The 14,639-nt window shown below is 42.6% G+C and overlaps 1 protein-coding gene across 2 annotated transcripts in view; it reads right to left on the bottom strand.

Annotated features, from left to right (window-relative positions):
• The window catches only part of DOK5 (docking protein 5), a 153,645-nt gene that overhangs the window by 138,691 nt on the left and 315 nt on the right, over window positions 1-14,639 (bottom strand). Inside the window, exon 3 of one of the 2 annotated variants that reach the window (XM_040459642.1) lies at window positions 8,160-8,270. The exons of the other annotated variant lie outside the window; for it this stretch is intronic. Within the exon in view, the coding sequence (XP_040315576.1) occupies window positions 8,160-8,270 (111 nt within the window). The remainder of the gene's footprint in view (window positions 1-8,159; window positions 8,271-14,639) is intronic. 2 annotated transcript variants of the gene reach the window in all.

Genomic DNA, 14,639 nt, shown 5'->3' with positions numbered 1-14,639 from the left:
GCTTGAGAGTCTCTCTCTCACCCTCTCTCTCTGCCCCTCCCCCCACATGTCTACATCTCTCTCTCTCTCTCTCTCTCTCAAAATAAATAAGTAAATTAATGAAAGCCTTCTTACATAGCATGACCCAGGAAGGTGCTCTTCTAATAAAGTAAATCATCTCTTACGGCTTTCTAAATCCTAGTAGCAACTACGTTTTAAGTAGAACGTCACTCTAAAAAAAAAAAAAACAAACAAACAAACTATAAAACTGAAAAGATTCTAATCATAAAATTGCCAGGAACTCAACCTCAGAGGAGAGAAAATCTATATACAAATGGGTCCATCTTTCATTTGTTCGATTAGCACAACTCTGAAAAAGCTCTCAAGAGAGCATACTTTTGCAAGATGAGAGGACACAGGCATATTCTCATAGATGGCAGGGCAACTTTGATACAACTGTACATGGAAATACGCTTCGGACAGTAGGTCCCACTTCTAGGAATTTATTTCCCAGTATGGTCACCACTGGGTGAGAGGAGGGGTAATCTGTGGCACCTCTTGTACCAGAGAAGGAGAAGAATTACTTGAATGTTCTACAACCGACAGGCAGCTTCGATTCAAACTCACGTTCTGTCACTTAGCTGCTGGGTGACTTAAACAAAAACTGAACCTCTCAGGCACTCAGCCTTGTGATCTGTAAAGTGGGCATAAAAACACCTACTTCATGCACATATTTGAAAATAAATTACAGGAAGGAAGGAAAGAAGAATGAATAAATAATCAAATATACAAAATATATTTATACACTGGAATCTTGTCTAAATTATTGAAAAGCAGGATATATTACTGAATAATAAAACTATGTCACAGAAGAGTGTGCAATTATATATTGCACACATGTGCACACACACACGCACGCATGCACACACAAAACTATTCAGACACATACTATTCTGGAATAAACTATTCCCAGTAGTTGATTCTGGGAACTAGATTCCTGAGGACGAGGATGAAAAGAAAACTTACTATTCAATGTATAAACTTTGTACCTTCAAATCTGTACCAAGCATACGTATTACCTATTACAAGAAAAAAAAAATCAAATAAAATTTAATTTTAAGCGGGTCAATCTACATTACTGCTGTATTCCGATACTGAAGGTGCAGACTTCATACCAACAACAATTATGAGAAATTCTAGAACATTCTACCATTGAGGCATAAAATCTGCAACAAAATTAGGTGGGATATAAACTGAATATCCATTCTATTATTCTGATCTGCAGCAAAATCAGGGACTCTTTCGGTCAGCAAATATTTAAATTTTTTTCATGTGTATTTATTTTGAGAGAGTGAGCGAGAGAGAGACAGACAACACAAGCAGGGGAGGGGCAAGAGAGAGTGAGACTCCCGAGCAGGTTCTGCAGTGTCAGCACAGAGCCCGACATGGGGCTCGATCCCACAGACTGTGAGATCATGACCTGCGCTGAAATCAAGAGCTGGGCGCTTAACTGACTGAGCCACCCAGGTGCCCCCGGGTTGGCAAAACACTGAACTCTCACTATGGGCTGGGGATACACAGTGAACAAGAAGGCTAAGGCCTTTGGCCTCATAAAACTTACACTGTAGTGGGAAAAGAAATAATCTACCAAAAAATTATGAAGAAAAATATCTGGCACAAATGTTAAGAAAATGTAAATATCCTGTGCATACTCTCAAATAGAACAATGTTCTAGAGGGATGTGAGGAAAAGACTTTTTAGCTGTAGCGGTCACGGCAGGTCGTTCTGAGGCAGGAATTCTAAAGTTAAGATCTGGAGACCAAGAGAGAACCAGGCAGGAGAAAATCAGAGAGGAGAGCCATTAATGGAGATCTATTCAAACTGATGAAGACCTCTCAGGGCAAAGTCCCCAGAACACGTTCCTTTCAAGCCTCACTTCCCACCACATTTTACATCTGAATTCACGGACTCTGAGAACTAGACTAGTTTCCTAACATCTCAGTTTGGAGCCAGTGTTGGTAGAATACAACCCAGGCTCAAAAGGTGGTTCTTGGGCAAATCAGCTAAAATATCTGCATATATGGGGGAGCCTGGGTGGCTCAGCCAGTTAGGCGGTCAGACTTCGGCTCATGATCTCACGGTTCGTGAGTTCGAGCCCCGCGTCAGGCTCTGTGCTGACAGCTGGGAGGCTGCAGCCGGCTTCGGATTCTGTGTCTCCCTCTCTCTCTGCCCCTCTCCGTCTCCCGCTCACACTCTGTCGCTCTCTCCTTCAAAAATAAACAAACATGAAAAAATTTAAAATAAAATATCTGCATATTTACAGACAGACACCTTGAACCCTGAAGAGACTGTTCATAGGAAGCCTCAGTTTTGCTAGGGGACTCAAAGAGGTGTGATTTCTTCAAGGTTTTAAAATAAATTTCTTTTATTGAATTAATATGTGGCTTTAAGATAATAAACTGCAGTTTTAGACTTTAATTGCTTTCCTAAACGGTGAAAGTTGTATGAAGGGAAAGCTCAGAATTCCTACTAGTGTTTCAATTTAATTTGAGTCAGTCTGCCCATAGGACAGACTTACTTCTCTTTCTATTAACCTCTAAAGTATTCGTTGTTACATATAAATGAAGAGAAGACAAAATAAAGGCTTGGGCAAATCTGAGATATATTTGGGGAGGGGAGATTTAGGGTGAGAAGTGACATATATACTATGCTACATTATGGTGATATCCGATAGAAGTTTTGTGTTTTGTTTTTTTTTTAATTTTTTTTTAACGTTTTTTTTATTTATTTTTGAGACAGAGAGAGACAGAGCATGAACGAGGGAGGGGCAGAGAGAGAGGGAGACACAGAATCCGAAACAGGCTCCAGGCTCTAAGCTGTCAGCACAGAGTCCGATGCGGGGCTCGAACTCACGGACCGCGAGATCGTGACCTGGCTGAAGTCGGACGCTTAACCGACTGCGCCACCCAGGTGCCCCAGAAGTTTTGTGTTTTGAAAAATTTTTTAACATTTATTTATCATTGAGAGATAGAGACAGAGTGTGAGCAGGGGAGGGGCAGAGAGAGAGAGGGAGACACAGAATCCAAAGCAGGCTCCAGGCTCGGGGCTGTCAGCACAGAGCCTGACGTGGGGCTTGAACCTGTGAACCGCAAAATCGTGACCTGAGCCGAAGTCAGATGCTTAACTGACTGAGCACCCAGGTGCCCCTCAGGTATAAGTTTCTTAAGAGGATGGTATTGAGTACATGGGGTATTTGTTCTTAGGACCCGATTTTTAAGATATTTGTACAAAATCAAGCTATATGACAACTGCACGTTTTACAAAGAAGGGTTACAAAACCTACTTCAGGAGAGAAAGACAACTATCCTGAGTCACGCACAGGCCGCCATTTGGATTCGTGCGGTCCCTAAGAGCTCACCACCTACCTTCACTGTTTTTGCCATTTCATGGATATGAGTTCATTATCCATTAAATAACTTCACTTTGTAGATTAAATAAGCTCATTTAAAGAGGAAGCCACACACTTTTATCTCAAATGGAAAACCAATTATCACTAGAAGTTAAATGTAAAATTTCATGCAATATAAAGTTAATGAATACAATAAAACAGAAGACTGCCACTCGAAGCCTCTGCACCCAACGGTGGCTCCTTCTCTATTAAAAGGCCTTCAGGTTATCAGCTCTTTGAGATGAGTTGAATAAGAAATAGTGCTTTTATTCTCATTTTATGATTCAATGTTGTTTAGTGCCCTAATAATTTCTTTCTCTCAAGATATACAATTCCCACATTCGGAGACCACGGTGAGAGTTAACAGGCAAGAATACTGTGGTCAGGCTTTCACTCAAAGGTCTGCCATTTTGTCAATATATTCAACTCTGTATTTTCTAAGATGGCATTTCATAAGCCCAATGCTGCAAAAATGTATTACTGAAGTTCACAGTGGGGCGCCCAAGTGGCTCAGTCAGTTAAGTGTCCCAACTCTCAATTTCAGTCAGGTGGTGATCTCATGGTTGGTGAGTTCGAGCCCCAGGTCAGGCTCTGCACAGACCATGCAGAACCTGCCGGGGATTCTCTCTCTGCCCCTCCACAGCTCGTGCTCTCTCTGTCTCTGTCTCTTTCAGAATACATAAACTTTTAAAAATTAAAAATCAAAAAATAATAAAATTAGCAGCAAGAGGAAAGTAAAATGCCTTCTGTTTTTCATTACAAAAGCCATGATTCTTCTGCTGAGGTATGAGTGAATTCATTTTTACCAGCTTATTTTTCTGAAAGACAATGAACAAGAAATATCACCTCAATCTTTCGACAATAAAAAAATAAAACTCAACATTATCGCCAGGCATTAAGTTCCTACTACTGTAAGTCACGAATAGGGTTAAGAGTTTGATACACTTACCTTTTATGAGAAGTGTATTATTAACCTTATTTATGTACATGATGAAGCAAAGTTTCAGAAAGAGTATGCAATTTCCTCAAGGCCATAGACTCAGTAAGTGGCCAAGTTGAGATCCAAAAGTAAGTGTCAGTCCCAAATGTATGCTATTTCCACCATGGAAAAAACAATGCATCAATTCAATTATGAAAGAGAGACAGAGAGGGAGGAAGGGGAAGAAGCAGAAGAAAGAAAGAGAGAGAGAGAGAGAGAGAGAGAAAGAAAAAGAAAGAAAGAAAGAAAGAAAGAAAGAAAGAAAGAAAGAAAAAAAGAAAGAAAGAAAGAAAGAAAGAAAGAAAGAAAAGGAGAAGAGGGGAGGAGGGGAGGGGAAGGGAGGAGAGGAGAGGAGAGGAGAGGAGAGGAGAGGAAAGAGGTGTTCCAGCACGACGTGTGGAAACTATAGTCGAGATTATCTTAAAATTCATATCAAAATGCAATGAAACTAGAATACCTAAAACAATTTTGAGAAAGAAAAATAAAGTGGGAGGAATCCGTCTTATCTGTTTCTGGACTTATTGTATAGCTACACATATAGACACATAGAGTCATACTGCTGCACATATCCGGGCATACGGAGCAGTGGAACAGAATACGGGACTTTAGAATAGAAACACCTAAATATGCTCAGTGGAGAAAAGACAGCCTTTTCAACAAATGGTGCTGCAGCAATTGGCCATATGTAGACAAAGAAATGAACCCAGACCTAGAAGCACACCTTCTACAAAAATTAACTCAAATTGGATCATGGGCTGAAACGTAAAAGGTAATACTATAAAGCATCTACAAAAATATATGTGGAATCTTGGTCTGGGCTAAGTGTTACTACCGAAAGCATGACCCACAAAAGCAAAAAAGGAATAAACTGGACATCATCACAATTAAAAACTTTTGTTCTGGGGCGCCCGGGCGGCTCAGTCGGTTGAGCGTCAGACTTCAGCTCAGGTCATGATCTCAAGGCTCGTGGGTTCAAGCTATTCGATTGGGCTTTGTGGTGGTAGTGCAGAACGCACTTGGGATTCTCTGTCTCCCTCTCTCTCTGCCCCTCCCCCGTACGTGCACACATTCTCGCTCTCTCTCTCAAAAAATAAATACACATTAAAAAAACAACTCTTTGCTCTATGAAAGACCTTGTTTAGAAGGTGGGAAAGACAAACTACCTAAGCTACCTACTGAGAGGAAACATTTGAGAACCACAGGTCTGAAAGGACTGCTATCTCGAATATATAAAGAACCCTCAAAACCCAACAGTTACAAAATAAGCAACCCAATTAGAAAATGGGCAAGAGACATACACAGGCATTTTACCAAAATGTAGGTCCACATGGCAAATAAGACATGAAAAGATGCTCAACATTGCTACCCGTTAGGGAAATGGAAATCAAACCCACAATGAGATATCACCACACACACATCAGAATGTCTAAAATAAAAAACAGCGAGGACACCAAAAACTGGTGCCATCAAATGCTGGTATGGATGCAGAGAAACCAGATCATACATTGCTGGTGTGAACACAGAATGGTACAAACACTGGGAAGAATAGAAATACTAGACATGCAAATACCTATAATACCACCCAACAGTAGCACTCCCTAGAGTGCCATTTACCTAGAGGTATGAAAACCTATATTCCTGCAAAAATCTGCACACAAACTTTTATATCTGCTTTATTCATAACAGCCCCAACCTGGAAACCACATTAAATGTCCTTCAGCAGATGAATGGCTAAGCAAACTATGGTCCATCCATTCCATGGGATACTATTTAGCAATAAAAGAAGGAATGGGCGGGGCACACGGATGGCTCACTCAGTTAAGCATCCTACTCTTGGTTTCAGTCAGGTCATGATCTCTTGATTCGTGGGTTCAAGTCCCATGTTGGGCTCTGCATTGAGCGTGCAGCCTGCTTGGGATTCTCTGTCGCCCTCTCTCTCTGCCCCTCCCCTGCTCACTCTCTCTCTCAAAATAAATAAACATTAAAAAATAAAAAACAGGAATGAACCATGACAGCCACAATAATCATGGCAATTCCAGAGAAGTATGTGGAGTAAAAAATAAATAAATAAATAAAAGGAAATCCCCCCCAAATCCCAAAAGGTTACATACCTACGGTTCTACTTATAGAATATTCTCAAAATGGTAACATTATAAAAATGGAAAACAGATTCGTGGTCATCAAGGTTTTAGGGCTGTGGGAAGGGAAACAGGAGGAGAAGCTATAAAAGGGCAACATAAAGGACCCTGTGGTGAAGGAATGTTCTATCTCTTGGCTGTATCCTGGTTGTGATACTATACTATACATTTCAAGGATGTTGCCACTGGGAGAAACTGGGTAGGAGAGATTCCAGTGCATTATTTCCTACAACTGCATGTGAACCTACTATTATCTAAAGTTTGGGGCACCTGGGTGGCTCAGTTCATCAAGTGTCCGACTTCGACTCAGGTCACGATCTTGTGGGTCACGAGCTCAAGCCCCGTATGGGACTTTGTGCTGACAGCTCAGAGCCTGGAACCTGCTTCGGATTCTGTGTCTCCCTCTCTCTGCCCCTTCCCTGCTTGTACTCTGTCTCCCTCTCTCTCTTTCAAAGATAAATAAATTAAAATAAAATAAAATAAAATAAAATAAAATAAAATAAAAAGATCAACAGCCTGGGTGGCTCAGCTGGTTGAGCATCCAACTCTTGATTTCATCTCAGATCATGATTCTAGGGTCGTGGGATCGAGCCTCAAGTCTGGCTTTACATTGAGCGTGGAGCCTGCTTAAGATTCTCTCTTTCTCGGGGCGCCTGGGTGGCTCAGTCGGTTGAGCGTCCGACTTCGGCTCAGGTCATGATCTCACGGCTCGTGAGTTCAAGCCCCTCATCGGGCTCTGTGCTGACAGCTCAGAGCCTGGAGCCTGTTTCAGATTCTGTGTCTCGCTCTCTCTCTCTGACCCTCCCCCATTCATGCTCTGTCTCTCTCTGTCTCAAAAGTAAATAAACGTTAAAAAAAAATTAAAAAAAAAAAAAGATTCTCTCTTTCTCCTTCCCTCTGCCCCTCTCCCATACGCACGCACTCTATCTAAAATAAAAATAGAAATAAAAATAGAAATAAAAATAAAAGTAAAAGTAAATAAATAATAAAATTTAAAAAACGTTCCTTTAAAAAATGAGACAGTTGGGGCACCTAGGGGGCTCGGTCGGTTGACCGTCCGACTTCGGCTCAGGTCACGATTTCGCGGTTCGTGGGTTTGAGCCCCACGTCAGGCTCTATGCCAACAGCTCGGAGCCTGGCGCCTGCTTCGGATTTTGTGTCTCCCTCTCTCTCTGCCCCTCCCCTGCTCATGCTCTGTCTCTCTCTGTCTCAAAAATAAATAAAAACATTAAAAAAAATTAAAAAATGAGACAGTGGTTCTTAATCTTGTGGAAATTGTGGGAGGTGAGAGGCCTGGTGGGCAGGGTGGTCCAGACCTCCAAAGAATCTGATCAAAGTTATGAAGCACCACCCCAGGAAGGTCACCTGCACTCTATCCCAGAGCTTACTTAAAGGACTCCACTCATGAACACAGTACACACAAGCTAACATTTATGTTCTCTGGCAACCAGGGCATGAAGAGAGGCTTAGAACACTAGTAAAATAAAGACAGTCTCCCCACTACTCAGCAAAGATCAGCTTCCCGATACTTACTCAAAATTTAGCCATCTACATTCTAGAAAGAAGCTATTTTAACTTCCACATTCACACACATCCGTGGCATTTCTAAACTCACAATTTCATTTTGAATTTCAGAGGAACACGGGTTGCAGGAGGGAAGCATCATAATCTCTTCCTGGCTCAGAATATCCAAAGGCTTTATTTCCACCCAACTCGAATCCAATTCCTTGAAATAAGAGGAAAATCAAATTTGACCTCCCTCGTTTCACAAAAACAGAACGGGGAGATTTCTGCACAGATCGCTGCACTTCAATATTTGACCTGTTGCTCAGACTAATTCACCCTCAAGTACAGTGAATATATTAACCTCGTGTTAACAATACAAGTCCAGGGGCGCCTGGGTGGCTCAGTCGGTTAAGCGTCTAACTTTAGCTCAGGTCATGATCTCATGGTGTGGGTTCGAGCCCTGCCTCAGGCTCTGTGCTGACAGCTTGGAGCCTGCTTCGGATTCTGTGTCTCCCTCTCACTCTCTGCCCCTCCCCCACTTGTGCTCTGTCTCTCTCTCTCTCAAAAATAAATTAAAATGTTAAAAAAATTTTGAAAAAAAAAAAAAACCAATACAAGTCCAAAAACAGACTGTCAGGCCTTCAGGATGGAGACTGGACCTCTTGATGGTTTACCCTGATCTTAACACTAGCATGCACTCAATAAATATGTGATGAATGATTTAAAAAAAAAATGAAATCAAATACAGCCCCAAATGAAAACTAAATTCTTAAAATATCCAAGATAAGGATTTTCCATAAAAATTACAAAGCTACTTGAAAAATAAACATTTCTAGTCAATGAATGTATACGATAAAAAAAATACATTGGCAGATGTAGGGGGGAATCATCACATCAGGAATCCGGTTTATGCCTACATACAAAGTCACTAAATTGGCCATTCTTTGCTTAATTCAGTTTTAAGGAGGAGGATGAAAGGTTGGTTTATGCATAATTAATCATAACATCCACCCGGCCCATCAAATAAAGATGACTAAAATACCAGCTGAAAAGCACTTCTGACACAGAAGCCGCAGAAATGGATTCACATGGGGACACTGAGTGGTCCTGACTTAGGCGTGTGTATCCAGTGTATAGGACCGTGAATTTCACTACTGCAGAGTCGAACCTCTTTCTCCTGAGGAAGAAAAACAGTGCTCCATGTATCTCACTGAATGGTTGAATGTTGATATTATGGCCATAACTCTGTCCAGGTACCATAAAAACAGTGGATTCTCTATGAATCACCTAGGGATCCCCAAACCCTAAATATTATAGCTGCTTGGGCATAGTGGATCTGGTCAAATAGGGAAATAAAAGAGTAAGAAAATATTCTGCCTAAAATCTGGCCATTAACTAACCAATTTTTCAAATCCGTTCTCGGCCGTCCAAGAGAAAGATCCCCAAATTAACAGAAATTCCCCCTCGTCTGATGAGCTCATTCAAACTGAAGTTCCATGGAGAGGGGTTTCTCTGTCCCTGGTTACCTCTGTCATTTATCTAAGGCTTGTGAAAAATCTTACAAAGGCAAATATTCTTTCTATACCTAGCCTCACTGCCAACCAATATTTGTGCTTCTACATTAATTGTTGCACGGGTATTAAGTTTGTTTTCCAAACTAAACAGCAAGTTCTTGGAGAATGAAAGCTTATTGCAGTAGAAACAGGAAACATAATAACCACCTAACCATCATCGTCCCTAACAGCACTGGTAGTGAGAAAGACGAGGAAGAAACATTAATTAGGGGGTCGCCTAGGTGGCTCAGTCGGTTGAACGTCTGACTTCGGCCCAGGTCATGATCTCACAGCTCGTGAGTTCGAGCCCCGCATCAGGCTCTATGCTGACAGCTTGGAGCCTGGAGCCCGCTTCAGATTCTGTGTCTCCCTCTCTCTCTGCCCCTCCCCCCCCCCAAAATTATAAATAAATAAATAAATAAATAAAGTAAGTAAGTAAGTAAGTAAGTAAGTAAAAAGAAACGTTAATTAGGTTTCCACTGTGTCAAACCATTGTGTTAAGACCTCTGTAAGGATCATCTTTTAGGTGGGTATTATGAGTATCCTTATTTTTGCAGAAGACTGAGGCTCGCACATGTTAAGAAATTCACCAAAAAGTCACATAATCAGTCGCTGAATAGGATTTTAACGGTCTCATGTCAGAGTGTATGCTCTTAAGCCAGTTTGCACTAATGGATTCATTCATTCATTTGCTCAATAAATCTTCATCAAGAAGACTGCTGATAAAGTGCTACACACCATTCCAGCACTGGGATTCAGCTCGAATTAAAAGATAGAGAAGTCACAGCCCTCATGGAGCCTCCTGTGCTATGGGGGGGATACAGGCAATCAACACATAAAACCAACACGCCAGTACGTGAGGGGATGATAAGCCTAGAGAGAAGCAATGGAAGGATTTGGGTGGGCAGGAGGAGGCAACAAACAAAATTAAGGATCTGGAAGGCCTCAGTGAGCTAGTGGCATTTGAAGAAAGACTGAAGGAGATAAGGAAGCCATCCAGGAAGGGGGAAGCCATACTTGGGGGAACAGCATTCCAAGCAGAGGGAACAGCAGGAGAAAGGGTTCTCAGTCAGCATAGGAACTTCAAGCCCAAGGTAAGTCTCTTCCCATGAATTGCAGGGAAAGGGACTGGTGGTCTGAGCAGGCAGGGAGACAAATTAGGAGATTATTATAATATTACAGGGAGGCGATGATGGGGACTTGGACCAGGGTGGAAGGGATGGATAATATGTGACACAGAATGTAGATATATTTCAAAGACAGAGCCCACAGGATCTCCTGATGGACTGGTTGTCAGAAGGAGATAAAAGGAGACAGAAATGTGCCCTAAGTTTGCTTGTTTGCCATTTGCTTGCCTACTGGATTCATTTTTACCAGGGCAACTAAAATTTTGGGACCTCTAGTGGCTGAGTTGCAGACTCCGGGAGAAGTCTGGATGAAACAATCAAGGGTTTGGATGTATTAAGTTTGAAGACTCTTAGACGTCTAGGTAGGGATGCAGGCCAGACAGGAGAAGAAGCTCCTGGTGTACAAGAACATCCAGAATGTATTTAAAGGCGAGTGATCGAGAGACTGCATGTAGATGACGTGAACAGGTCTGAATTTAAACTCTGAGGCTTACATGGCAATTACTGACTAGAAATTCTCTCGGTTGCAAAAGAAGAAACCAAGTGAAGAGAGTCATAGGATACCGTCTAAGCCACACACTTAGTCAGGTTAATGATGTGCAAATCGCCCGATTCGCCACCCTGCTAAGAATAAAATTTTTAGTGCCTTTTGTGGATTAGCCAGATAAGTGCAGACAACTGTTTCCTCCCCCCAATCCCTGCACCGCCAAAGCCCCCCAAATTGTGGCACAGACATTCCTCAACAAACACAGTATCCCGAGCACAGCTTGAGATCTCCATGAACAATGTAGATGAAGGTATGAGATATGAAGATACTGAGACTTTCGAGTTAAATGAGCTGAATTTCATTAACCTTTTTGATGTTTACAGAAAAAAGTAAGTCTATACGTACAACGATTGCTTAATCACTTCAACTACAGAAGATCTCAACTAAAAGTGAGCGCTTATCTTTGGTCCATTTGAATGGAGACGGTCTTAAAATGTCTCCTGTCCCATTGTAAAATCACTTAAATCTATGGAATTTGTAAAAACTTCACCCAATGAAACCATCTAGAACTGAAAAACCATTTATGCCATTTATGGGACACTTTTAGACAGAAAGATATCTACAACCCCCCCACCCTTCCTCCAACCCTAACTCACCTTTGCTCGTACCAAACAAATATTTTAATCAGAATCAATGCTATACTCTCATTAGATTTTCATACATATCATCTTAGTCAATGTTCCCAACATTACGAAATCGTGTTCATTGCATAGATTAGAAAACTGAGGGTAAAAGAGGTCAAGGCCATGGAGCTAACGAGTAATAGAAGCAAAATTGGCTCTCTTTCCTCCTTTTCCCAATCTGAGGGAGCATTCCTTAGCAGAACAGCTGCTCACCATGAAATGGTGTTTTCTTGTTTAATTATAAACCCTCCCAAACATGGTTCTAATCCACACACATTTGTCTGGATTCCATTAATGAAACTACTATGTCATATTAGTTCCTCAAGAAGCTTTTGAATTGCAAAGTCACGCATCACCCTCTAGTCCAACATGCACGTATAAGTGCCTACTCTGTACCAGACCTAATGCCCAAGTGCTGGCTGAGACTTACACGTGCTACGGGCCATTCTAGGCTATATGCAGCCTGGACTAATACCGCGAACACTTCTCACTCTAGACAGAGGGTCTCTATGCATTTCCCGGAAGCGCTCCCCCCCATTGCGTGCAGGCTCCATGAAAAGTTGAGTTCGCGGTGTTTTCTGGCAACTGTGGAATCAGCCTCTTTAGTTCATATAAATAAATTACATCATCAAATCACTTAAAAAAATTAACTGGTGATAAAACCGGTGTTAATAAAGAAGACCGGGTTTTGTTGATTGTATCTTTGACCTTTCCATGAGCAATAACCATCATTGCATAGATATTCTAAAATCTACTCGAGTGTTAACACAGACAGAATGAATAAATCCTAGAAAAGTAGACTTCTCACTGGCACCCAATGTACTGCAAAATATAAAATGAATACAAACTCGACTTTATTTCCTTTCCTTCTGCTCCAAATATCTGTCTGTAAACATTGGCACACATATAGGACCATATTATGTCAGCTGTAATAATATAGAAAATAATCTCAATTACCATAAACTAGAAAGTTATGGTAACTAGTCTTTCAAATAAATCACCACGTGTCACAATTTGGCATAAACTCTGATCCTTATGAATAATTCACATTTTGCGCATTAATAATGCATGTCTTCTACCATTTGGAATGCTCCCTAACACAGAATGGATGTCTCTTATCAATTTCCTCAACTGACATGATGGAGTAAATCTAAAATTAGGACTGCATTTCTTAATGCTCCCTTAAGAATGGCAACAACTCGGCTGGCCCATAAGGTTATCAGAAATATAAAGCTCCTACTATTTCTTGCCTTTTGCCGGGGGAGTCACTAGGTTAAGCACCCTAACAATAGTTGCTCCTGCTGTTGATGATATTTGCATAGCAGAAAAGATCAAGGAAACTTGCATAGGGCTGACAGAGACCGGTTAGCTCGGTTACATTTCTTCGTAATTATAGATGTATATACTCACAATAACACGGGACATAATTGCTAAAACATGGTAACCGGCAGGGGGAAAAAAAAAAAGAAAGCAAGAAAGCAGAGGGTCAAAACCAAGCAGGCAAGAGTTTTTAATAATTACAGATGTTTCCTACCATCCTCCCTAGCTGATTACCACTGCGAAATTCCTTTTCAGTTTTCAGTAAAATTATCTGGCACATAAAAAACTACAAAGACCAAGTAAGAGAAAGGTGCCAATGACACAGATTTGTAGAGGAAGACATTCAGTTTCTCACTGTAACTCCCAGTGTGGTCATTGCACATCATTGCTGATATTATCATTTCAGACATGACTAAAGTAAACTTTCTGCCCCTCCCCCACCCGAACCCGGCCACCCAAACACACACAACAAACAAAAACAGCGACAGTACTGGACACAAGGCAAAGCGAAAGGAGGCAGCCTGAAATCAGGGGTTAAAAAAATCATTCCAGTGTGCTCCCCCGTCTCTGGAGAATTTCCTTCATCAACACTCAGTCTCAAAGAGAAGCAGAAGGAGTTGTCTCTGAAGCCCTATCCACGGCGAGCAAGGGAAAGGGGGCAAAAGAGAGAGAGTTTTAAGGGGGGAGCCATCCCTATGCCAGCATCTGTCCCCTACAGGTGCCCTCGGGTTCATTCATTCCTGTGCTACGTGTTTAGGGAGCACTTCCTCTGGGCAGGTATCGGGTTCCACCCTAAAGAATCTTCCCGTTGGGCTCCCGCTGTGTTTTCCAGCAACAGAAATCCACCACCCGGGCTGAGGACCAGAGGAAATCCACCCCAGGCCGGCCAGGCCACGCCGCCTGTGCCAACACCTGGGTCAGAGGCGGGTCTTCGTCCGGGATTCGGAGCCCGAGGAGACCTTCCGTTCGGCCGCAATCTCTGCGGGGCGGGGGTCGGAGGGGCTCGGACCCTGTTGGCACCGAGAGCGCCTGCCCTCTTTTCTGAGCCAGCCGCCCATCCCCCGGAAAAGTTAAGTTGGCGGCGAGTGGCAAGGGGGGGGGGGGCACCGGGGGCCTCGGGCGGGCTCAGCACCCCCGGCCGGCCTCTCCGCTCTAACTCCCTTGGCTACCGAGAAATATTTATTTCCAGGAGACGGGCTCCAGTGGCCACTGAAGCCGCACACGCGGCCACCGTCGGAAAGCCGAGACGCCCAAGAGATAAAGATAGCTCCGTGACACGCCTAGACCCGGCCTCCCAGGGGCAGCCGCCGGCGAGGTGCATCTGGGCTGAGACAGCCACGGGGGCAGTTCGCCGGCGCGGCTGGGGACCTCCTTCCAGCCTCCAGGGATGCTGGCGACCCAGGAAGACAATTGAACGCG

The sequence above is a fragment of the Herpailurus yagouaroundi genome, unplaced genomic scaffold, assembly GCF_014898765.1.
Source record: "Herpailurus yagouaroundi ecotype Mexico unplaced genomic scaffold, PumYag 246, whole genome shotgun sequence".
NCBI lineage: Eukaryota > Metazoa > Chordata > Mammalia > Carnivora > Felidae > Herpailurus > Herpailurus yagouaroundi.
Note: the sequence above shows the minus strand (reverse complement) of the source record. Positions and strands in the feature narration are given on the sequence as shown.